This window comes from Ixodes scapularis, unplaced genomic scaffold (assembly GCF_016920785.2).
Source record: "Ixodes scapularis isolate PalLabHiFi unplaced genomic scaffold, ASM1692078v2 PGA_scaffold5__190_contigs__length_132052651, whole genome shotgun sequence".
Classification (NCBI taxonomy): Eukaryota; Metazoa; Arthropoda; class Arachnida; order Ixodida; family Ixodidae; genus Ixodes; species Ixodes scapularis.
This window is the reverse complement of record NW_024609880.1, coordinates 41,598,134-41,623,476: the sequence shown is the minus strand read 5'-3', so window position 1 is coordinate 41,623,476 and position 25,343 is coordinate 41,598,134. Positions and strand designations below refer to the sequence as shown.

The following is a 25,343-nucleotide window of genomic DNA, read 5'->3' as shown; positions in this document are numbered from 1 at the left end:
CTCGATCTGAAGGGCGCCTCATGCACTCACCGCCCTCACGCACTCATGGCCCCCACGGCCCTCACCGCCCTCACAGCCCTCACCGCCCTCGCCGCCCTCACGGCCCTCACGGCCCTCACGGCCCTCACCGCCCTCACGCCCTCACGTCCCTCACGGCCCTCACGGCCCTCACGGCCCTCACCGCCCTCACGGCCCACACGGCCCTCACCGCCCTCACGGCCCTCACCGCCCTCACAGCCCTCACGGCCCTCACCGCCCTCACGGCCCTCACTCACCCTCACACTCATGAATTTTCCTGGTTCAGAAACTCACTCACCCTCACCTCACCTGTGAAGATGAGGGTGAGTGAGGGTGAGTAAGGGCCCTCATGAGTGAGGTTTGCCGAGGTATGCTCACGACACACTATTCTCACGATGTCGCACCAGCTGACGCTGTTCATTCGCATCACGTTGATTGATCTTTGATGCAATTTAGTTTATGGAGCTCACCTCCGAGCTTTTTCCACCTATCACACTGAAGTTGCGAGCTGAAAAAAAGCAAGAACAGAGCCAGGTACGAAACAGTTTAATTTTGAACCTTTCAAACATATTACCTGGAACATCAGTAACACTAGTTCAAACAAGGCTGCGAGCGTTCCAGAACTAGTCCGCCCTTCTGCCTATTAAATCAACCAATGACTATAGTGACACAAATTAGCAAGCATGCAACCTGTATTACTCTATCATTGGCCGCCGGAGACATCAACTGCCGAGCCTGTCATAAAGCTGCTTCCGGAGCTGCACAGGAACCTGACAACTTCAGCAACCTCTTCGGGAAGACCTGGCCTTCCTAGTGGAATATCGGCCATCGCCCGTTCACGTGAGCCGGGAGTGAAGTACAGGGATTGCATTGGGGTTTCAATGAAACTCGGTAACACGACGTTGACCCGAATGCCGTGGGAAGCCAATTCCTTCGCAGCTACTTTGGTGAGTGCCACGACCGCTGCCTTGGAAGCCGTGTACGCGCTCGCTCCTTTGTCGATTATTTTCGCCATCATGCTTGATATGTTCACGATTGTGCCGTCAGTGACGTTTTCGGCGATCATGGCTTGACCAGCAGCTTGGGTAACCAGGAAGCTTCCCTGAAAATTAACGTGTTAGTGTTTAAATGCGAATAAATCATCTGTTTTAAGGTCGTAAGAAAATCGTAACGTCATTTCAGAAATGCCAAAAATTTTAAACTTGATGCAAAGTGTAATGTGTTCTATAGGCGTATTACTTTTTTCAAACTTGTTATTTAGGTGCAAACTCTTGGAAAATTTGCGCGATGAGCGAAACATGTAGGTGCAATGAATTCCACAGTGAACCTACTCTTACTTTAAAGATGCAGGGAGTTTCAGGATGAGTACTGCAGCCCATTGTACTACGTGCAGACAAATTAAGCTATACTAAGAAAAACAAGCCTGAGCTGAATTTTTAACAGCGTCAACGTTTAAATGTCACCAAGGCACAAATTTCTGCCCCAAAAGTTTAATTAATTGCTGATTTAAATATATATAAAAAACATGCATCGTCTCTAATATATCACTTTCAGAAAATACTTAAGTTACTTCAAAGCAACACATTATGTATAAAGTGCCCGTTGGGCATGCTAGAGCTGTGTACTTCTGTCGGAATGCAGCAAGAATACACGTACTCAGAATCTCATTGTATGCATGCTCCAGAAAAGGGTATTCTTCACAATAAACCAGAGACTTGAAAAGGAGCACAACCACACACAAAGTCTCAACGTTGAGACTCCATGTGTCGTGTTCCTTTTCGTGTGGTGTCTGCTTTGCGCCTAACAGGCAGCAAAAGGTGGAAGGGGATTATCGCTACCTAAAAGTATAAGACCTGGCTCCGCGCTGTCCGGCGCTGGAAGTAGGGAAAGCAACCACTCGCGCGCTAAAACCAGTTGTATGTGCGATAGAATTTGCTCTTCAGAGCACGTCACGGAAGACGAGGTACGAACGGCAACCACCTTGAGGTTCACTCGTATGAGATTATCAAAGTCCTCCTCGCTCGTGTCAGTGATGGGAGTTCCCGGGAGGCCGATTCCGGCGGAGTTCACGACGATGTCCGGCACGCGGGAACAGGCTCTCCGGATGTCCTCGAAGAGGGAATTCACAGATGAGGAGCTCCCGACGTCCACTTTGAAAGCACGATGTTGGTGGATGTCTGTGAAGTGTAAAGGAGGTTCACAATGAACCATGCAGTGAATACGTTTGTCAAATAAAAAACCCTCAGTGTAATGTTGGAAATATCGCCATCCAAAATTTCTAACGCCGTAGTCTAGTGATCTACATTACTAGCAGTGTACCGGTCAAGGAGTTAGAAATTTGAGACTAATAGAGGCATGATTAATATATGAAATATTCTTTTCTTTGACGGTGTTTGATTTCCATGTGTAGAAGTTCGGTCCTTTAATATTTGTCTTTGGTTCCAGTAAACGCCTTTAAAAAATATATAATTATGTCTGGTTTGTACGTAGACAGTTATAGAGTACAGCTCTAAACTTCACCATTGATTATAGCCCCAAAAAAGAGGAAAAGAGACCCTTCGATGGGCTGTTATTCTGTGTAGCTTCCGGTTAAAAGGAGCAACTTTGGGCAGTAAATGCGACCTAACGATTCAACACGAGCTCTGCGTCACAACTCGGCAACGCACTCGTATGATCGAGGTCTAGTTTGGGTCAGGTAATTGCGATCGTGGCATGTTTCAGAGTGGGGTATAGCACGCTTAAAATTTGCTACCTGTTTAACTAAGCTTTCTTGTCCGGTAGGCGTAAACCATTCTAATACTCGTCTTTTTGTGCCCGTTCACCTTTATTTCAGAGAGCGTTCAGGAGCATGCACAGTAAATCTTTTCTTCGGCACCTCAGCAATTCGGCATTTTTCGCCAACGAAATAAGCGCTAGAACGTTGTATAATACCTTTCATAATCGTCTTCTCTTAGATGTTTTCTTGGTCAAGTGCTAATCGCGTGCACAACACCGCGGTTTCTCTCTTTGGTGAAATATATCAGGCGCCACGAAGGAGTCTGCAACCCTTACTCGCAATGTTTCGCCGACGTGATAAGTACGAAGGTATACACCTTTTCCACAAGGGCGCAGCCATGTTGGTTCATCCCCGTACCGCCGGTTTTTTTTTTCTGCACGACATGTTGATCGTGCTCCTCATGTGACTGAAATGGACGAATAGCGGCGCCGCGCTCAAAAGCAGAGGAACGTACGCCGGGGCCGTGCAACGTCTACTTTCCTACATGGCATCTGATCAGGCTCTTCACGTGATCGGATCTCGGCGAATAGCGGTTCGGCCGCACGTGGAAAACAGACGGGTAACTCTGGCTCCCGTAGGGAGCCTATACAGGAACTCTCCTCGAGAGTGCTCGCTACCACCGTGTTTTAATAGAATGAGCATAATCATTTTGTAATGTAGTTTTGATTAAAAAATAAATTCGTACAATAAAAGCAATGCTTAAAGTTAAAAAAGGCGGCGCTTTTGTTGTTGGCGGATTTCATCTGTGTGTCGTCTTTCTTTTGCTGTTCCTCCAATGCTGCTCCCGACGCCATCTATCAATACGTGCGCCAAACGCGCCCCGTAACTCGACTTGGTCGTCTGCGTCGCCGCCCGCCGTTCATCCTGGCAAGTTTTTCGGCCTTATTTTATTACAGAAAGGGAGCTGCGCTTTGTAATTTTACATGAACAAACGGACCGCTGAACTTTACCTTTGAAGAAAAGCTTAGCTCGCTAAGCGCAGACGTCGATTTTTACGGTTCATTTTAGATCGAGCCTTGTGACTTGGGACACCCGACAGACATATCACACGCGCAATAAATTAAACAAGATTAATATAGATATAGGTTGCGCTTTCTACAATCTGGGTAGTTTTACCTGGCAGAGATGAGGCAGTAGTCATTGCTGCGTTCAAGTTGATGTCCGCCACAATGACGCAAGCACCATCGCTGGCGAGAGCATGGCAGACGCTCTTCCCGATGCCGCTCCCACCTCCAGTCACGAGAGCGAGGCTATACGACGAGGTCTTCGTCGAGGCCGACATGGCAGCAGATGCAACAACAGGCACTCTTCGACTTCAAGGATCCGAGGAATAACTGAGCAAATGGTAACCAATGTTTCCCGATGCAGACTATTTGTCCGCAGAACAATGGTGCCTGGAGCGCGTCTTCGACTAATGTGTTTAGCCCGTACATCAAAAGTGGTCAGGAAGTGGCAACAAATGGCGTCACAGAAGGCGAAGTGTCATGCTGTTGCATGGGGCGATCCTGGCGGTTGGTCGTAGAATATCTAACGGGAAGCTGCGAGTAGTACGAGCCAACGCGAGTGTCACCGTCGTCACGGCGTTCCAACTTCTGGCTGCCGAAACTTCCGAGGACTGCGACAATGAAGAGCGACCTGCAGCAGAAAGGGCGTCTGACACGTACACCATAGCTGTTGGGACGCCACCAGGATCGCGACTGGCGATAGCATGACCCTTCTATGACGTCAGCAGGCGGAAATCGAGGGACCATTTTTTTTTGGACGCGGTAAACACACCAGTCGGAAGCGCTTTCCAGGCATTATAGCAGAACGGATGCAGATGTTACGAACATTTTTATACTTCGTTCAGGGAGAAAATCAAAAGTCCCGTATTAAAAGCGTATGTCGGCGCACGGGACGTTGACGTATAATCACTTTAACGTATGGGCAGCTAATGCCGACTCATTCAGCCGGATATGTGTATCCCCTCTGTCTCCTACAATATGATGGGGAAGGGTGGATTGCCCAAGAATGTTTTGGTCAGTCTACCTAGTCGCGAAGTTGATGATAAAAAAAACAAAAAAAACATAAGGAAGTTAGACAGAAAAGTAAAATAAAGTATTCCGTTTAACTTCAAGCCCTCAGCTTGGCGCACTATAGCCTTCGTTTCTGTTGCCCAACTAAACCCCTAATCATCATAATCATCATCGCGTTAAGCCCGACCGCCGCCAAGGCTACAATCCGATGTGGCCAATCACGCAGCGCCAAAAGTGTATCTTCATGGTGCTCGTCCTTTTTGTACGTTTCCCTTGAAGGATTAAAGGAATTCACACAGCTAATGCAACGTAATACTGCGTCTTGTTTTTGCCAGTAATTGGTTGAGTTAGTTATAGCAAACGCAATGAGATGTCAAAAGCAAAGCTGGGCAGAATCGCAACACAAATGTATCGTGATAGTATCATGGAGATACTTTCGCGTATCTGACACTCTGTATCGAGATACATTTGAAAAATATAGTTGTATCTTAGTAGTGAAATACATTTACAATGTATCGCTTGTATCGCGATACTTTGTCTTTCATATTCATCTTGTTATATTTGTTGTCCTTTAAAAATAAAATTAAAAGATAAATACGTCTGTTTGGTCCAGGTTGTTTCTGGATTTTTAATGAGAACCGGCCCTATAACATGATCCATCTCAGTCACCAAAATAAACAAAAGACTGTGGCTTAAAGAACGTTACTTGGAAGAATAACAAAATTAGTTCCTCTCACAAAGTCATCCGCTCTTTCCAATTTAACAAAGCGAACGCTGTAAAGGAGTTGAGTGGAGAAAATGTACGGCCCTGTTGTGCAGTCTCCCCACACTATGGGCGATTAGGAAAAATATGAAACGACACTTTGAAATGTGCCTTCAAGGCGAAACAGGGTTCACTTCGGGCAGACACATTTTGTAAAGCGTAGTACGCAGTCTTTAGCGTTCGGTAACTATGCGGTTCAACGGGGTGACATGTTTATTTAGTGACATTAATGATAAGTAATAAATGTGAGGTAAGAGGGAGTAAATAAAATGACATAAAAAGATGAGGGAAAACAAATTACCATTCGCCTTCGCACGAACTACACCCTTCCCACGTAGCACCGGAACAAATGTATTTCTATAAGTATCCGTATGTATGTGCATTCCGGAATACCTTATCGTCATGGGTGTAGCCCGAAACAACCCATTCCCGTTTGAACCCGTCCCGTTTCGACCCGTTCCCGAAACGACCTTCCCGTTTGAACCCGTCCCGTTTCGACCTATTCCCGAAACAACCTTCCCGTTTGAACCTGTCCCGTTTCAACCCGTTCCCGAAACGCCGTTCATATTTGAACCCGTAGCCAAGACGTAAACGACTTAATTTTCGCGGACTCGAATTTTCGCGAATCGGGCCAAAGCTGAAAATTTGAAATTATTCGCGGGTTCTAATTTTCGCGAATCGAGTGCAGCTTCCGTAGTGTTCACACATTGCCCGAGTTGTTCGCGCGACGTATTTTTCGCGTTTGTAGGCGAATCGCGAAAATTAGGTCCTCGCGAAAATTTAGTCGTTTACACTATTTTACGTTTGAAATTCGTACCGTTTGAACCCATTAATTGGTATAAAACCCCGCGCATCTCAACCTCTTCGCAAAAAGTGTCCATCGTTATAATCCTGGTTTGCGCAGTTTTTCTGTTTAAGAATAAGTCCTGAGATAATGTTAATGCAATTAATGCAAAGGTGCAACCGAGCAATTCAGTTATGTTGTGAAACATTTTTGCTTGTAAACGTATTCTTAAAATATGCAATACTTTCAGACAAGCTTCAAGGAAATATATTTTTACTTGAACCTCTTAAAATGTTTCTTTCAAGATGATCCCCAAAAAGTTGTAATTACAAAATGGACTATGTACACTGCGCGACAACGTTACCGCGAACCCGATCTTGGCGATTTTTCAAATTTTACTTCGAAATGATATCAGCAGGTACCAGATTTTACCGCTCAGGTTAGTGGCCCAGATGAGCTCTTTCACTCACACTAGTAATATTGATGGCAGTCTTCTGTTTTTTTTTTAGACAAACAGCGAAAACCAACAATCGCTTGTTCGCGCTAACGGTTCCGCGCTCTGTACAATAACAGGGAGCGTTCGTATACCGGTTTCGAAGTTTTGCGACGCTCCTCCGCAACTCGCTACGATGCCCAGAACTCTACAGTAACGGCCATCGGCGCGCAGGCGCAGTAGCGGCTTCTTCGTTGCGGAGGGCTTAGCGAAAGGGGAAACGCGGTCTACGAAAGCACCTAATCAAGTCTTAGAGTAACGCAGGCAAGGCACTATAAGTAAGCAAAAATTAGCGTTGCCTAAGTTTTTATATTGCGACGCTACTCTTAGGTTACCCAAAGCGCTTACGTACGTTATTCTAAAACTTCAATATAGTGAACGGGATACTTTTTAAAAATGATAAATCAGACAGACTGATGGGCATATGATTGCGACTTCATTTTCTTACAAGTTCAAACACAGAACCGTTGCGTACACAGCCAAAAATCATAAACTACAAAATGCTGTCGCCTTGGTTGAGGAAGTCGAGAAGGAAAATCGCGCCATCAGAAAGGCGGCACTCCAATTGTGATAGTTCGCGGCGGTCACCTGGCCCGCACGGCACCACCATTTGCAAGCTGCTGCAGCGATATCTTTCTCAGGGATCATCCCGTTTGCAGGTCGATGAAGTTGTAAATGTTCGGGTAAGCCCTACCTAAAACAGCGCTTATCTTACGGTGCCATGTCTCCGAGGTTGTTTCGGAAAAGGGAGAAGTGGTGTGAGCGAGGAGAACAGACACTGGACACTTGAACCTAATCAACTGTCAATGAACAGTACAAACGAACCGAACGATGGCCGAAGCGGGAAGGTTGTCTCGGGAAAGGGCGAAATGGGAAAGGATGAAACGGGAAGGTCGTTTTGAGACTGGTTGAAACGGGAAGGCACAAACGGGAAGGTTGTTTTGGGAATGGGTCGAAACTGGAACAACCCATCGTCATGTTTACTGAAGTATCTGGGGGATATCTCGTTGGCCTAAAAGACAAATGTATCTCAGTATCTGTATTTTGGGCCTTAGAGAATATGTATCTCAGTTTTCGTAGTCCAGTATACCTTTTGGAGTAAATCTGCCCAGCACTGGTTCGAAAGCTGGTGGCAATGCACTTTTAGCGCTTTTTCATTGGCGTTATCGTTTCGTAGCGTTGCCTGAGTTTTTAGTTCATGTGAAACTCAATATAAACAGTTGAATGTTTAGACAACGAAAGGTTATTATTTTTAAGGGCAGTATAAACCATTTACAAAGGTCGTGTTCCTGTTATTGAAAAGTCAGAACCCCTGCAGAGTGCCGAACAAGTGACCTCGTGGACCGTGCAAGTAGTTCCGTAAGAGGTGAACGTCAAACTTCGGCCGACGCAAGAAGCCGACGACCCTATCAAACAGCGTCGAAAGTGCATCGCCACTGCGCTCATCACCTTTTACTGTGGGTGTCTTCTTGCCTTCTGATCCAACCAAACTCACTAAGTGTGCCGTAGCGTTGCTGTTTTAGACCGCCGTTGTGCAGAAATGTCACAGCTGCCAACAGAGTCTATTAAATGGAGTCTATCTGAGCTCCCAGGAGTTTCGAATATGAACAGACATTATTATCTGGATTTGTGGCCCGAGTAGATGTATCGTGTTAATTTCTCTGGTCTCTTAAATAGTTCGACAAAGCGCTTGCATACTGTTACCATAAAAAAAATAAAAACGTACAGACTGCAAATTATTATGATAGAAGTAACACACAGAGAATAAATTGTGTTTTTACATGTGAAACTGAGTTTCACGCATGGCCATACTATAAGACTTTACTTGCCACATATAGTTTTCAAGTTACGTAGATTTCGCTTGTTTAAGTGACCATATCAGACAAGAGGGACACAAAGCCTTCTCACTCCTTACTGCCCTAAAATAGAAGTCACGTGAACCATCAACACATTGGCGATAGGATGTCTGAAGAGCGCACTTGTCAAATTAGTGTGTAGCATTTTTTCAGTAAAACTCATTAAGGTATTCCACAAAAAAAAATATAAAAAAATTTAGGTAATGAATTCTTAAGCCATTGGATAAATTTTCTTTCCTTAATAGCGTAACGACTAGACATGTACATATATCTTAGAGATGCGTACATATTCTAATAGACTTTAACATTCCCTCTCACATTCCGGTCTGAGTTTCCGAGAGCCGCACAACAAAAGTTCAATTTGAATAACGTTTTAAAGACGATCTCAGATTTTTGTCCACATGCAGGCCCGAGATTATGAACGTCCGTCGGTGTGGATAGAACGCAAGTTTCCTATATAAACACTTGTCCACTGGGCCTTTTAGTGTTTGCTGATTTGGTGACGCGTAGCTTTAAAAAAATATCGGGATTGTAAGCTACGACTTCAGATAATGATTTAAATAAGCTCTTTTTGGAAACAAATGCCCGTCACGGATTCGGAAAAAAAACATATAACTAGCTAAATAGTCACCAAAATAAACTAATTTTCGTCATTCTTGTCCAGCTCGCTGCACCTTTGGATTATTTTCGTCATTCTTGTCCAGCTCGCTTGCGCTTTTGCATTTAATTGCATCATAATTCTTAACTAATTAAGTTTTCAATTAAATTAACAAACGTTTGGTTCCTATTAGCAACTTTCTAAGCATCACTGTTGACCCTTAGACCAATCAATTTTAAGACAATGCTCGCGTGAATCTCGGGGTGCACAAAATTCACCAGTTCAGCCTTCTGAACGATTTGAAAGTTTAGCAAACCTTGGACGTCTCACACGTATTATAAGACCCCTAAAATTAACTGATTTACGTTTTTTTTAATAACACTCTACACAATTATATTGGAACGGTATGTTGATTTTTATCTATTAAGAATATTTAGTAAATTTTAGTTAAATATACTTTTTTTAACTAATATGTTCTTGCAACCACCGGCGTGTGCCGTGACTGCGAATTGTTTCCCTAAAAACAGTTCTTTTTTGAAAATATTTGAAAATGTTTTTTGGAACATCCTGAATGTTATCCATAAAATAACCGGCGAATGTGCATGATGCATTCAATAAATCAATCCCTAGCTTAACATTTGTAATCCGCCATGTATTTCATTTTTGAAAACTTTGCTACATCGTACAAATGATCTCTACGTCCGGCCAGAGCTCTACCGGAGCCAAAGTGCACCTGTTGCTAGAGCTTACTCACGCTTCCTTTACGACTATTACTTTTAATGTTTCTCTTTTAATTTCCACAGACCCAGTAGTTTGTTTATTGATTGTAGCCAATTTTTCAGACTGGAAATAAAAAGCGCAAATTCCGAAACACTGATAATGTTTACATGTCATACATCGTAGTACACAACCTCAACGGTTTAGCAGGCAAAGATGTAGGTTTTGAACTTGCTACAGCAACATAAGTGCTTACAAATAAGAACACAGTCACTTTAGTTACCATACCAAAGCCTGGTTTTCATTTAACGCGTGAGGGAAGGGCTCGCATCACTAGCACGCAGTAAAAATTACTTATATACACTGGGAAAGCGCTGCTTAACTTCTGGGCAAGAAACCGGGAATACGAACGCTTTTTATTAAGCGAATGCGTTTTATCAGCTGAATTCCGCGGGAAAATCGACACAAAAACCGTCCCAAAAACCACCACGAAAAGCCATGTGGAGTTCCCGATAAATTTAACTGAGAAATTACTGTCTCTTGGCGCTGATTCTACCGCCAAATTTAGAGAGAATTGATGTCACGTATTCACGTCTCGCAACTGAGTAACGCAACGTCACATGATCTAACATCACGTGACTACTATTTTCCATCCAAATTTGGTGGGGAAAGTGAAGTCCAGTGACGCCCATTTCCCCGATAAATTTAGCGGGCAATTTGACGTCGAGCACCCACGCGATATTATCTCAATAAAATTTTTCCTCAACTCACATGACGGCAATTTCCGCGTGGTTGCTATGTGAGATGCTACCTCGAGTTGAAAGTTTACGATTAACACATTCCGTGCTTCTTTGACTTTGTCAGCGTGATCGAGCCTTCGCTTTTAATAAAGCATAAATTGCTTTTTAGCGCTACCTCCTCCTCAAAAATTTTGGCCGTTCGTCCGTCAGTTTGTGCATCTCCCTGGGAATTTAGCAGGAAAATAATTCTCACGTGATCTTAGGTCACGGTACCTACAGACCAAATTGGTTTCTCCGCTACATTTACCGGTAAAATCGACGTCCCGTGAGCTATTCACCGATTCAATTTTCCCTCTAAATTTGGAGGGAAAATTTGATGTCACGTGAAATTTGGTGTCACGTGACCGGACGCTACGTTGCCTATTAACCAATTTACGTTTCTCTGCTAAATTAGCGGGAAAATTGATTTCACGTGACCTGGCGGCACTTGAACTGTGCATGGATTTAGTTTCCCCGCTAAATTTTGTGCAAAACCTGATGTCATGTGATTCGATGTCATCTAACTTATACGTTTATATATAGATTGAGGCCACATCACCTATACTATGCAAGACTGGATATAGTGCTCTAATAAAATTAGAATGATCGCTTCTTAAATACTGAATATCACTATGCACGATATACACAAGAATGCAAATTATTTTTTTTTTTATTGTTACGCGGACACTCAGCAGGTAACTCTGAATAATAAGCCTGGTGATGACAAAGCACACTAAGGGCTATGCCGAGAGAAACAGCGTTTTCACGCAATTCTGGGGTTTCTGCCATTCTTTCTTATATCTTCGTTTGAGCTTTCGGTACGTGTAGCGGCGTCCCTCTTTTTACGAGCGCTTAAGTTTTGCGTTGGTAGCAGCGAGCTGCAGGGCCCTCGCGAATGGAAAGACAGCGGCAGTCCGCGGGCCGGGGTTTGGAGAACCTGATACATACGACGGCCAAACTCAGGTTCGCGAGTCACATGCCGCTATGCGCGGCACAAGCTCTGAGATCCTGGTAGGCGTACATCCCCCCCCCCCCCCCCCCCCCCCTTTGCGTAGAACGAATATAATGAGAAAAAAAAAGGAAACATGAATCTGGGCAGCCTTATGCCTCCATATTTCCACGACATGCAATCTATGGATATTCGATTCATTAATAGTTGTGAGGCACTCTACTCAGCAATGTAAAAGGGCAGGTCGTAAGGCAGCACATTTGGCACTGCTTGCCAAATTTGAGTTCCAAACGTACGTAGCTAAAACGGGGCAAACGAATATCTTTTCGGAAAAAGTTTTGTGTAATTATTTTTTTTGTGCTGAACCGAAAGTCGGTTAAATATTTAAAAAACAAAGGAAAAATGGCGGCCGTGCATTTTCTATGTTTTATAAAAGCCTGGCTGGCAAGCGCACTTTCTGGTGGTTTGCAGAACACATAAATTCTGAGAACGTTTTGTAGGCACTAGCAACTTGCAGGATAATCGTGATTAGCATTAATTTTAACAAAATATATCGACGACGACAACCTACTAGGTGGTCGTCGTTCATATACTTTGTTAGAAAAGATCGCAAACAAGTGCGTATACGACGAACATCCGGTTTTTGGACCATATTTAATATTTCACCACCTTTGAGATGAGCTCTAAAAATAGACCTAAAACGTTTGGGGAAAGGGTGTTGATATGCCTATTTTCAGTTTATTCGATTGGAATTCAAACTTTTTAATAAATTAAAATTATGCTGGTGTTTACAGCTTTAACCTAGCAGTAAGAGGTAAAATCAAAAGGGACGTGCGATCCTAACGGGTGCACACCAAACTGAGCTGGCCATGTTGTAACGACGTTATTGGAGACACATTTCAAGATGATTGTTTCAGTATCAAGAACGCGCTGTAAAGGAACAAAAAGATAAATCTATATATGAGGAAAATTCATGCCATAAGTCATAACTTTAAATTTCTTTTTTAGCTCCTTGGATATGTCAATTTCCCCACCACTGGCGTATATGTTGTGGGTGTGCGAGAGGCGGCAGCGATAGCGAGAAGATGATAGTGAGGCGTCCACGGAGCTGAAGCGTCTCTCCATCACGCGGATTTTTGCGCATAGACGAAATCAAATTTCAGCAAAAACGGGGCACTAAGCACTGCCGTTGAAAACTGATAGGGGCAAAACGTAGGTGAGTAACATCAGGCGACAGGTGCAGTTTGACGCGACTAGAAAGCGAGCCAGATGTAGAGATGAGTCATGTGATGTATCATATTCGCTGACAATGCAGAGGAACTTGTGTCTAAAGTTCTATCAGTTTCAGATATTTAATATATATGAACCGATAGGAATATCTTAAAATTAATGCAAGCCAAAAAGGCTGTCCATCAACAGATACCTTTACTCTAAATTCAGTTTCTATCAACCTGGTCCACAGTTTCGAAAAGCTTGAAGATCCATTCTTACAAATAATGTTCTAAAACTAAGATATTTTAAATCTCAACACAAGAGTCAAAGACTGTAGGACTGATATGCGCGCATTAATATATGTTTGCAATATTGGTGAAATTATAATTACACGAAGCATATACTTATTTTAATTTAAATTATTGTTCGCTTCTCTGTGGAACAACTGTGGCCCTGACATGAAACGGAGATGTGTGTCCGCATCCTTTCCGACGCTTTCCCGCCGTCAGCTGCTCCGGGGACCACACATTCGGCAGTTTTTGTTTTCTTTATGACGCGGGTCGCTTTGTAAGTGGGGACAGGAAGTGTCTTTTAAAGAGTTTGTGATAAGCGCTTTTATACTCTCCTTACTCTGAGACTTGAGTTGTCTCTTCAGCAATATGTACGACATATAGACACTGTAGCAATCATAGGCACGCCGGAGGTATTTATAGATCGGACCGGCGGCATTGTACACGAAACCTCGTCTACGCTGCCGTGGAAATGTGTGGGTTCTAGCTACCGTAGGGGACGTCTCCTAATTAAAGATGGGCGCCGCTATTGAAACAACCTTTGGGTTACTCTAAAAGTACCTCTGTTTGTGGCACCCACCTCACAAGCTTTACTTTATGATCACTATACATTTAATGTCAACAACTATGCTAGATTTGGCTCTTCGTTATTTAGATACCGATGAGCACAACTTAGAAGCCGATAGTTTGCTTGTTTTGTTTGTTTATTGACATGTATTACCTGTGACTAGATTTACTGTGCGCGATATGCGAATTTCACTGGTTCTGCTACGAAATGCAGGGAGGCAGAGGTTTCGACAAGCAGTCCTTTTTTCTAAGTGCTTATTATTACCTATAATGGGTATAAACGATAATTATTATAATTACTTTAACATAATTCTTTTCTGATTTAAAATGTTAAATTGGGGACTGATGTATGGGGAGTCTAGTGCACATTTGCCAGTTAATCGATGGGTAACAAATTTAGAAGCCCATGTACAAATCAGTGAAAGCTAAAAACCTCAATCGATGCTCAGAAAGGAAACTCCCGCTCCATCCACTCCCGCTCCATCCACTCCCACTCCATCCTTTAAAACCTTTAAGCCGACAAATGGCCATAAATGTAATTGCAAATTATTTAGGCGATATCTTTGTGGCGGAAGTCCCATTCTGGCAACCGGGGGATCCAAAGCTGTGAGCTAGGTGGCCCGCATGCCAAATCCTCCATAGTCATTTTCTCCGCGTCGGGGCCAAGTACAATTGGCCACGCGAGCGGCGCTCCGCCGTTGATAAAAGGCCGTCTTAGCTTATGCGCGGAGGCTCTTGGGATTCTCGGCGCGGGGGATGACTTTCAATAAATGACCACGTGTTGTTCAGCCCATGCGTTTTGGGAGTCTGCAAGACGGGTAGCCAGCGAGGGAATCTATACACTTTTTGTATTTGAATCTATACATTTTTTTTTTGCGTTTGCACGGTCGGCGTTTGTTTTTTTCATATTTACTTGAGCAAATTGAATTGCCTTTCTTTCCCATAACATGAGACAAAATGGCTAGTTACAGTGGGCAGCCGCAAGAAGAAAGAAAAGTTTTCGTCCCCCAAAAATGAAACTACGCGTCGCCAAAAAATGTATTCATCGCCCGTATTTAAAGTTCCAAACGATTTATATGCATTCTGCAATGAGAAAATGGTGACAAGCGAAGGCCCTGAGTACATGAACTTGAAGGCCGCTAGCTACCTTGAGTGGGCCTTATTTTCCCATTGAAATTTTCAGAAACTCATATAATGTTTTAATGAGGCAACGGCACGCTCTGAAACATTGACATTTGATCCGAATCGCCTCAGCTACATTTTGGCGAATACTAAGCGTTCCACGATACAAGGTTGAGGCGTAGTCGAAGATTATGTGCCCCTCCTAGATTTTACGCTAGTCATCGAAGGAAATGAAGTCGGCCGTTTCTTAGATATTTCTGCAAATCATGCTTTGCTTCGTCGAATAACCTACTCGAATTTTACAAAGAAAAAATGTTATACAATGATTTATCTGCTGTGCTTTTAAGAAGTCGTCTATCCAACATGTGGGTGATTCAGTTAGTATTTTGCTTAGAAAATCTAATGATCTCTAGAATAAAATTCGTTACCCGAGGTTGGATGGGACAGCTGTTGACGGTCAGTGGCGTTTGTTCTCGGCGAATATGGCGAGTAATGGAGATTAGGCCTGTCATGTTGTATCCAAATGAGATCAGGGAAACTTGTCTGCTCAGCTGCACTCGCTATGCAGGAGACTAAAGTCGTCTAATGTAAAGGGTTGAACTTCTCTTGACTTATGCTGTCTCTTGAAAAACGGCACACACATAATTTAAGAAACAAACTACATACGTAAAGTTGTATAATATGATTATAAAAGTTAATTTTTAATGTAAAACACACTTGACCTTACTTGTCGCTTTACGAAAGGCCTCGAAAATTGTAAGACTATCTAACCCATCACATTATGTTCGCGGTTTCGAGAACGTGTCAGAAGACTTCAGGAATTATTGGATCCCATGTGCTACCCAGAAAGTCAAAGCGGTAAATTTCCACGGGAAAAGATGGCTTATAATAATGAAGGATTCTATTCGAAACTGATGAGACACCTATTGTCTGGAAATTAAAACCGGTCAGGGCGTTTCTCGACTAATTTTCTATTTTCTTTTCTTGCATGTCATCTCTACATATTTATTTATCTATCATTATCTTTGTGCCAAGTTAAACCTATCAAAACTACTTGGAAACATCAGCCAATAATTGGGATTGGGGTGAGGTTGGCCTAAAACCACTCAAGGCAGTGCGCTGGCATTTCCAACCTGCAGCTTAAAATAGGATAAGATACGATTTTCGTTTTATTAACTGACGCAACCTTGTAACATAACTTCTGTGTGATACATGCGGGCGACTAGACTTTCTGCAAAAAAATCTCACAACGGTTCACTCAAAGTCTTGTACGCTCTTACCTCCACGACATCTACAGCGTTACACTGAAGCTGAAGGAACGATGAAGACCGAGATAGGAGAAAGAGAGAGAGAGAGGTTTCTGGTAACGTTCCTTGATGGTTGTTTTTACAAGTAATGCCAACTATTATAAATGACGAAGCACATTCCGTGGGAACAAAATGGCATCATTCAGTTGACTTCTCCGCTTCGCGTCGCCGTTCGCTTCCGAAAATCGGCACCGTCACGCAGTTGCGCTTTTTAAAGAACGTCGCTACTTGAGGGAAACTCTTATCTACAGTAACTTCAGGTTGGGCTAGTTAAAGTTCCTAGACAAGAGCTTCGTAAAAGTAGCACCATTCTTTGAAGCGCCGACGTCATGACGGTGCAGGTTTTAGGAAGCGAATGGCGGCACACAGCAGATGCTCCGTTTCCATTCAGAGGTCGGACTGCGGACGACGCTATATACGATTCGACGAAGTCAATCGAGCACTGGTAGACGTGCATTGTCACAATGCGCTCGTTGCCTTTTTGTGGGTTGGCTCTCACCAACTAAACCAATCGTGTAGAGAGATAAAAAGCGAACGATCGAGGCCACCTCAGCGCCCCGGCATCTTTGCTCTGGTGGCGCCTGATTGATTTCCTCCACCACATCAAAAGAACAAGGCAGTCTAGTTCAATAGCCAGGGCGGCGATGCATGTCCGTTTGTGACCATAAATGTTTTCACACGACACCGGCGTTTCTCCTTTACGTCTGTATACTTCTCGGTGGCCGCATGAAGTGCCTCAGCTCCTTCAAGTTTCATGCTGTCATTCTGGTGAGGGTCACCGCGGCCGTGTCTTTCGCTATATCTTAGATACAACAAAAGACGACGCTGTATCTTGGATACAGCGTCGTAAATCAATAATTATTCGAACCTTGGGGTCCGCCCGATCCAACATTAGTCGGGGAAGAGTTACTGCCATTTAGAGTTACACATTGAGTGTAGTTGGTGAGAAAGCATTCCAGTCAGGTTAACAAATTAGAATCTAGGTTTATAAGGAAAGTTTAAGCATTAGTAACTTTCATGATTAACATTTCAAAATTCTTTAGAAAAATAAAGTCAACCTGATAGATGTTTGTCAAGCATAGCATGCAAAGGACTGATTTCAAATGCTGCCACACGTTATACAAAAACAGGAGAAACAACCGCCACCGGTGCTACTCGAGGAGTGTTTTTCAGGCAGCAGTTTTTGCTGATTGTTTAAGAAAGTGGGCGTGGTGAAAGGAGGAGGACGGTAGAGGATGTTACGCTCCGTTTTACTTTAAGTCTACCGCAGTCGATGACCTGGTGGAGCCGATGCGCAGGGCGAAAACTGCTTCGTCACTGCGCTCATTGTCTCTGCGGGTTTCATGCCACCAAATGAACAGGTCGTGCGCAATGGAATAGCACGATCACGATCGTGGCGCACATTAATGTGCGTGATTGTTTTAAACAGTAACAGCGAGCGCACAACAAAAACAAAGGACTTGAAACGATGCAATCGTGTTACCGCTTCATTGTGTCCATTGAATCATAGTGACGGATCTGGTGGGACATAAAGTGGAACGGAATTCGGTAGGGGTAAGTGTGGGTAACGGAATGTAGTACGAACATGTGTAAAATAACGCACCTTTCGATCTTTCCCGAGCAACGCAAGTCATTAAAAGATGGTAGGAGCTCAGTTTCCACCGCAAAAAGTGGAGCACGTGTGTATGACATTGCAGACAACACCAGTGCAATAGCCCATGTTCCAGTTTAGTCTCAAACTGGAAGAAATCGCTTTTCTAGACTTCCGCTTTGTGTGCGATGTGGTGTAATTTGTTTTTAGTGTCGACGCACGCGCGCGTTTATATTCTTTGTTTTTCCCCGTTCCTTCTCAAGATACGGCCCCTTACCAGGATTACTGAGTTTAGTTGGCAGCCGTGCTTTTTATGTTTGTGACACATTAAATATAAAACGTGTTGGGTCTGCAAACTTGTCCAGACTCACAAATAAATCCACACCCTTCCTTACACACACACACACGCACGCACGCACGCACGCACACACACACACACACACACACACACACACATAAACACACGAACACGCAATCACACGAATTATATGAGGTCAACGCTGTACACGTTACATTGAACTAACTTTAGACACAAACTGTTCAACAGCCCAGTTCACCACGCTTCTACTGTTCGAGTGCTGCGAGATAGAGGACAGCGGATTCGTAGAGTGCTAGGAGATATCTTTCTCAGTTTAGGGGATTTACGGTAAATTAATAAATGTGAACAAAGGCCATACTTGCAATAATTGGTAATTTTATCAGGGAGCGTACTTGCAATATTTTAGTTAGACAATTTCATTACGTTAGATATTTCATTACTTAGAAATTAATATTGTGATATACTCTAGGATTAAAATAATTTTCAATTACAAAATGTGTAAAGCAATTTTATAGTAATATTTCTTAGCATCATTCAGAGTGGTCTAACGGCTTGACCGTGCAGAGCACAACACCCTAACGAAAGAAGATGTTGCTAGGTGAGATCAGTAGCGGAACTTCCATTGATTCCTTCTATAGGAAAAAAAAAGCGATTCGAAAACAGTTTGGGTATGAGCTAGCAAAACCCGGATTGAACTTGTAGTGAAATTGTGCCGTTCAAAATGGAAATCAAACTGCCGAAACTGGCCAAACTTGGAAAATGAACTGGCCAAGCTGGCAGCTGAACTGGTTGAACTGTTAATTGAGTAGTTCAAACCGATGTAGCTAAACAGCCAAAACTCGTAATTTGAACTGTCGACACTGTTGTCATAATGTTTAAGCTGACAACCAAACTGCCTGAATTTGCAGTCAAACTGTTCGAACTGGAAGTCTAAGTATTCTAGCTGGCACTCAAACTGCTCTGACTGGCAGTCAAACAGTCAAGACTGCCAATGAAACTGGTCTCACCATATCTAAACAAGTCATACCAGCGGAACTGGAGAAACTGCTCGTTGACGTGGTCAAGCTTGCAGTATGCCCAGTTAAAAAAAAAATAACCAGTGGAATCGTTTCGATTGGCCTTTTTTATGTGAATACAATTGGTTTTACTGTTTCTAATTTTGACTTTTAAGCGCGGAAACACATTCGGGAGGTTTTTTTTTTTCTACGTGAACGAATTGGCCTTTTTCGCTACAAACGGCTCACAACAAAAACATATTGTTTTTTTTACAAATCAACTTTTTATCAATTTCATTTGCAAATATGTGTTTCTGGAACGAATGTTGCCACAGCAGAGAAAATGTCTGGCGTACACAACCTTTTTTCTTTGCACATGTCGCATAACAGAATACTAGAGCAAATAAAAGCTTCCCACACAGCACGTCATTGTTGGACCAACATGGGGTCCGCCACTGGCAAAAATTGACACCAATATTGGCCTAACGCTTGTTTTCTAGAAAATACTACCCGTTCTAATGTTGGACCACTCACTAATGTCAATGTTCGACCACGATTTGACTAATATTGAAACCAATATTGGACCGTTATTTATGCCATCGTAGACCGCCTTTTAGCCAACATTTTAGCCAAGGTTGGGCGGAATCTCACCAGCACCTTAGCCATCATTAGACCACTATTGGTCGTGGTTCTTACAACCAATATAGGCATCCAAGTTTTATCATTTGCTTATTTAATATTTGCCCCGAACCGTATATTCTGGGCATTCCAATTTCGGCATTCGATGTTAAGCGCGGGTTGCACTATTTTCGGCAGCCATTTTAACGGGCATTCAGCTTTCTTTTCGGGTGTATTTATAGTGTTTATTAATACACTTTATATACAGCGGGAAAAAAAGCTGCATTAGACAAGCCACATTCAGAGTAGAAAATCTTAAGTCAATATTACATGCAGGTAAATATAAAAGTATGCCGTGAAAAATGTGCCGTGAATACATTTTATTTGGAAGCTCGATTAAAAAAAGAATTAACGCAAAAATGAGTTTCAGGATCCATCACCGCAAGCTGTGAACCGGGCAGGAACTTTATGGGATTCCATGCAGGGGACTGGCAACAGGGTCCTGAAAGAGACAGAAGTGGTGGCCTGGATTCAGATGAAGGGTTTCAGAGGCCACACCTCTAACCGTTTCCACTAGGCCACCTCATACCACTGTAATTTGAAATATTCCTTTACCTTTATCTTCAGTCTCTCTTTTCTCTTATGCTTGTGAAAAATAAATATCAAAATAAAACATAGGTTTCTTATTCGCCACCCTTTAATTAACTATTCGATTAATTGGTTCAGTTGCTTTCCAAGTATAAATTCTTGGAAGGGCCTACCGACTTTTTTTTGTGTATCTTTCTTTTCTAGCGAATTAGTTATCGTCATTTTGTATATAATAAACTTGTGTATTCTAAGAGACAACAGTACTGCATTCTAAACGAAATAGATTCGCAACTAAGGCACCTGGGCCAGCATGCTGGTATAAGCGTTTCAGCTAAGACTGTATGAAAGAAAGCACTACAATGGCTGAGGTGCGCTAGCGTCTTGAGTCAAGTTTTGAGTTTCGTTCAGCTCGTACGCTGGCTTTGACAGTGCTTTCTTTCCCCTCGTCGCACCTCAGACGCTGTTCCTAGCAAGAAGGCCCGGGTGTTTACTGCTGTTTTTCTTTTTTGCTCGACTTGTCCTTACTTAGAGCTCGACTAATCTAGGTGAAAATATTGATAGTGATTTAAAAAGAAAATCAATCAAATAGTAAGGAGGTTCGTTTATAAATTACTTAGCACTACTCCTGCAACTTCATAGTGTGCCTCAACTCTTCATTCAGCCTTAAGACCTATTAATGACAATATTGCCTCGCGCGTGTGCAAGCAAGCGCGCCTGTGGCCGAATGGTTATCGTCTTTTCCTCCCACGCAAAGGGCTCGAGGTTCGATACCTGGGAGGCGAGGCATCATTTTGTTATATCTGTCAATGTCGCGTTCTGGTGAATTCGAGAACATTTGTTGTTTATTCTAGGTCCGAATGTTCTACGCGTCGAAGCTTCTACGCCGATTATTCCGGAAGCCCACGCCTGTGCATAAGAGGCTTCGCGTGGCGAGCCAAAGGCAGTTTTGCCCCAGAGCTCGATCCTGCTGTTGGTTGGTGAACGCACCTCGGAGCCCAGCCCCCCCCCCGCAGTGGAAGCACACTGGGCGTCCGTCATTCGTGCGCCACAGGTCGGTCTATCGAGGTCCACGCTGCTCCTTGCACGGAGTATACTGCGGCGCAGAACTCTCGGCGGAGTGCGGCTGATTATTGCAGGATGACAGAAGGCTGCGGATGACGAACAACTGCGGCGTAGGTTAAAGCCGGTGGTTCCAGTGGGGTGTCGGCGAGAACGTCTGGCTGGAGCGCTTGCTGGACTTCCTTTTGAACAATCTCGGCATTCGACAGTGAAACTGAACGTTCGGCGACAGGTACCAGCTTCTTCAGTTCTTCACGGACGATATTCCGGACGATTTCGCGGATCCCCGGCATATTGGAGCTGAGGACAGAACTGAACAGCGTGTGTGCAGGGACGCCAGGAACTCGATGGTAGTGGGCGGCTCGTGCTTGCAGGGCCCGTTCAATGTTTGTCGCCTCAGTTACAAACGTTTCGACGGTGGTAGGAGGACATCGCACCAGGCCTCCGAAGATGTTCTTCTTGACACCTCGCATCAAAATCCTCAAATTCTTTGCTTCGGATACATAAGAATTAGTCCGGCGATCCGTATGGCTTAAAGAACAGCGTGGAGTTGTCGCAAATGCTCTTCGAAGTCGCCGGAAAATACTACTACGTCGTCGAGGTAAACAAGACAGCGCTGCCGACTCAGACCTGCCAGTACGGTGTCCATGACACGCTGAAAAGTTGTAGACGCGCGGGGCCATCTCTCTATTTAAGTTCACACTTATATTTAAACTTTGATCTGAAAAAAAAAATGTTTTAAGTCTCGCGGTATTTGAGGCAAAGAAATATGTAATTATAAACGTGCCAATATTGCCACAATATTATTTACAAGTTATAAACGAAACCGCTGGCCTCCCTCTTCAGCTCATCAGTGTCCAATTTACTACTCAATTAACAGACCAATAAATACCCTGGTATACGAAGGAACATGAAAGTGGAACAAAACATGACGCTTGAATCAATCAAAAATTTAAAATAAATCACGCACATAAAAAAAGCTTGTCGAGTAAATACAATTACGGGCCAATACTCTCACATAGCGCGCTGACATAACTGACACTTCACTCCTTCGCAAAAAGTCGAATCTTGGCAAATTGGGACTACCCAAAGCTGCGAGGTATTCGGCTTTGGACATAGTGTGAGGACTTTACTACAGCACACATCTCCCGCCAAAAAGGCAGACATATTTTAATAGTAAAAATTGAATAAAAACAATTTCAAACACAAACAATTATCATTCAAAACATCTCTCATGGTTTAATAGAATAAAATGCACTTGCAAATAGCGCTGTACAGGTCCTTTCGGGCCGATCGCTGTAGATTACACGATGGACTCGTCGGAGATTCCTGGCCCAGAGTGCGACACACACCAAACTCATCGGATCATGAAAAAACGCACATTGCGTAGCAAGAACACCTGCTCCGATGATCAAGAGATCCTCCCCTTGTCAATCGCATAGAAGGGAAGGCGGTCCGTCGTGTTTTCGGTTCGTCAAAGCTAGTGGTGACATGTGTGCCCTCAACAAAGGAAGATCACCGGTGTGTAGGCGCTGCCGACAGAATGCACTCTAAGAAAAAGGGAGGGGAAAGGTAGCAACAGCGACTGTTCCTCCTTGTTGCGGACAAGTTGCCCAGAGAAGGGAGGAACGGCAGTTCAGATGAAAAGAGGAGGGTGAGTTCCTCCTTGTTCAGTTGGCGGATGGGTAAAACATCGCGCGACTGACCAAGTGGTCAAAGGTTCGATCCCCAGAGGAGCGTTTTTTTTTGTTTGTTTTTTTCGTAAATTATTATTATTTTCTCTTTTTTTATTTACCAAAACACGCATAAACAAACCCAGACCGATGAAAGGAAAATTAAAGTCCTTATTATTCACCGAGACGTTTTCCTCCTCCGGGCAGACCGGAGAAAGCTTTCGCCCTCCCGACTCGTCTTTTTCGGTTTCGTTTTTCGAGCACATCGCGAACGTTGTTTAATAAATTATTGTTGAGTTCATTGAGCTTCAGCGGCCGCGAAGGCTGCCTGTAATTCCGTCTTCTAGTCTAAACGTGCAGAACATTTCGGTTGCATTGACGCTTTACCACTAATTTTATCAAACGAGCTAACGAAGCCGCTAGAAACAGCGAAGTTCCGGAGCAGTGCCAGCAGCGCTACATACACTGGGTAAAGGGGTGTCCAAACAGGACACTACAAAACCCGCGACTCCGGCAAATCGTGCCGCGCTCTGCCGCGATCCGCTTCCGGCCGTCGGAGGGAAATTTCCCTCCGTCAATTCTTCCCGGGGGGAAACTTCCCTCCGTCAAATCTCCCCCTCGCTTCCTCCACGGCGGCCTTGCTCTGCTTATCACGTGGGTCCGGAGAGCCACTCACACGCTCTGTTGGCTGTCGGTCAATTGCTCAAGGCCTCCGCTCACAATACGGAACCGCATCGGACGCCATCACGACGAAAGTGAATCTCGACAAAGAAAGCAGATCCGAGGCGGGCGAAACGCACCCTTCGACGCAAGAATCTCCCAAATCCACCCAAAGCCGGACCTCCTTGGCCTTCGAGCCGAGGCGACGGCAGTACGCGAGGGCGTCGGCGAGGTGAGCCAGACGCAGGTGGCGTGTGACGTTAATCTAAAGAGGAGAGCAGTCGTGATCGTAAAAATTTTCACGACTCCTGCAAACATTTTCACGACTCCGACAGACCGTAAAAATAGAAGCGTCCGCCTCAATTTTCACGATTTGTCGGAGTCGCGGGTTTTGTAATGTCCTGTTTGGACACCCCTTAAGACGGCCATATCCAATTTGCGGGACACACGCGGAACTACAGCAGCGAAACCACGAGGAACTGTGTCGACGTTTTCGACGTTATGGAAATCGCGGGAACTGCGTCCAAGGCAGGCAAGTTTTCCTGCCGGCTGCCTGGGTGCCTTCCGTGTTGAGTTCGGTCCTGTTGTCCCGTGCCGAGTGCCAACCGGCGTTCAACGTGATTCTGTATTTCTGCGTGTCAGCAACATCGTCAACGTGGTTCTGTATTTCTGCGTGTCAGCGACATCGTGATGGCAGTGTTGTGGGCTGAGAACAGAAGACTGGAATTATCGCCGACGTGACCGTGTGTTCGCGTATCAGTGGTGTAACAACAAGATGAGATGACGTAAACTGTCGGGCATTGATGCCGCTGGTCGGGCCATGATCGGAGGGGGCGGGGTGTCGCAGGATGACATTCCGCTTTACATTAAAGAGTTTAAAACCACTTGAGGGATTAGGTGCAGTCGATCGACGTGTGGATGGTCATGTTGGAACGCTGGTCTGAACGGTAAGCTCCTACCGTACAGTGGCCAATGTGACTGTCGGTCCGCGAGAGCGATTGCGCTCTGGGGAAAAGACTGAACACTACGAAAGTATGACGGAAAGTACGTATATTTACAATGAAAGTTTAGCATAAAAAAAAAACAAAAAAAGAACAGGTAAAATCGAAAAAAACGAAAAAAAAACGCTATCCTTTATTTTACTGTTTAAATATATTACGGTTCCTGTAGAAACTGCCCTCTAAGTGGCGCGCTGGGGTGAGTGCTAGAAGTTTTCGAGCTCGCAAAGGAGTAGCTGGCGTAGCTCCGTACACTTCACAGTTGTCGCAAGTCGCGGCTTTGGCTGCATTCAAGTTGATCGAAAAGCGTTTTCTCTGCCCGTGAAGCATCACTTCGTGCAATAGACTTAGTGTTCTCGTTAAGCCTTATCGAGCTCGATTTGCTCGATTCGTGGCCGCCATAATGAGATGCAGTCGACGGAGGAACTTTTCCTCCCCTGCTTAAGGGACGAAAGTCTCTCCCTTTCTGAAGGAACATATATGTGTCAAGAGTATTCCTCCCTTGAGGGAGCACTATACTGACCCTTTTTTCTAAGAGTGTGGTCTTGGCAATCCGCATGTTGAAGATTGCATTTGGAATTAAGAAATGCGCTGCT

At 44.1% G+C, this 25,343-nt stretch overlaps 1 protein-coding gene across 1 annotated transcript; it reads right to left on the bottom strand.

Moving 5' to 3' along the window:
- Positions 1 to 721: 721 nt before the first annotated feature.
- Positions 722 to 4,076, bottom strand: LOC115325463 (estradiol 17-beta-dehydrogenase 8). Its single transcript, XM_029978812.2, has 3 exons — positions 3,911 to 4,076; positions 1,999 to 2,195; positions 722 to 1,120 (listed from the first exon to the last, which is right to left on the bottom strand). Exons 1-3 carry the CDS (start codon positions 4,074 to 4,076, stop codon positions 722 to 724), a joined length of 762 nt encoding a protein of 253 aa, XP_029834672.2.
- Between the last annotated feature and the right edge of the window lie 21,267 nt (positions 4,077 to 25,343).

Excerpts from the sequence above, each read along its gene's own strand:
- LOC115325463 (XM_029978812.2), bottom strand. The coding sequence starts at position 4,076 with ATGTCGGCCTCGACGAAGACCTCGTCGTATAGCCTCGCTCTCGTGACT. Across the intron at positions 2,196-3,910 it reads TACTGCCTCATCTCTGCCAG|ACATCCACCAACATCGTGCT; the intron begins GTAAAACTACCC and ends TACACTTCACAG. Across the intron at positions 1,121-1,998 it reads TCATACGAGTGAACCTCAAG|GGAAGCTTCCTGGTTACCCA; the intron begins GTGGTTGCCGTT and ends GTTAATTTTCAG.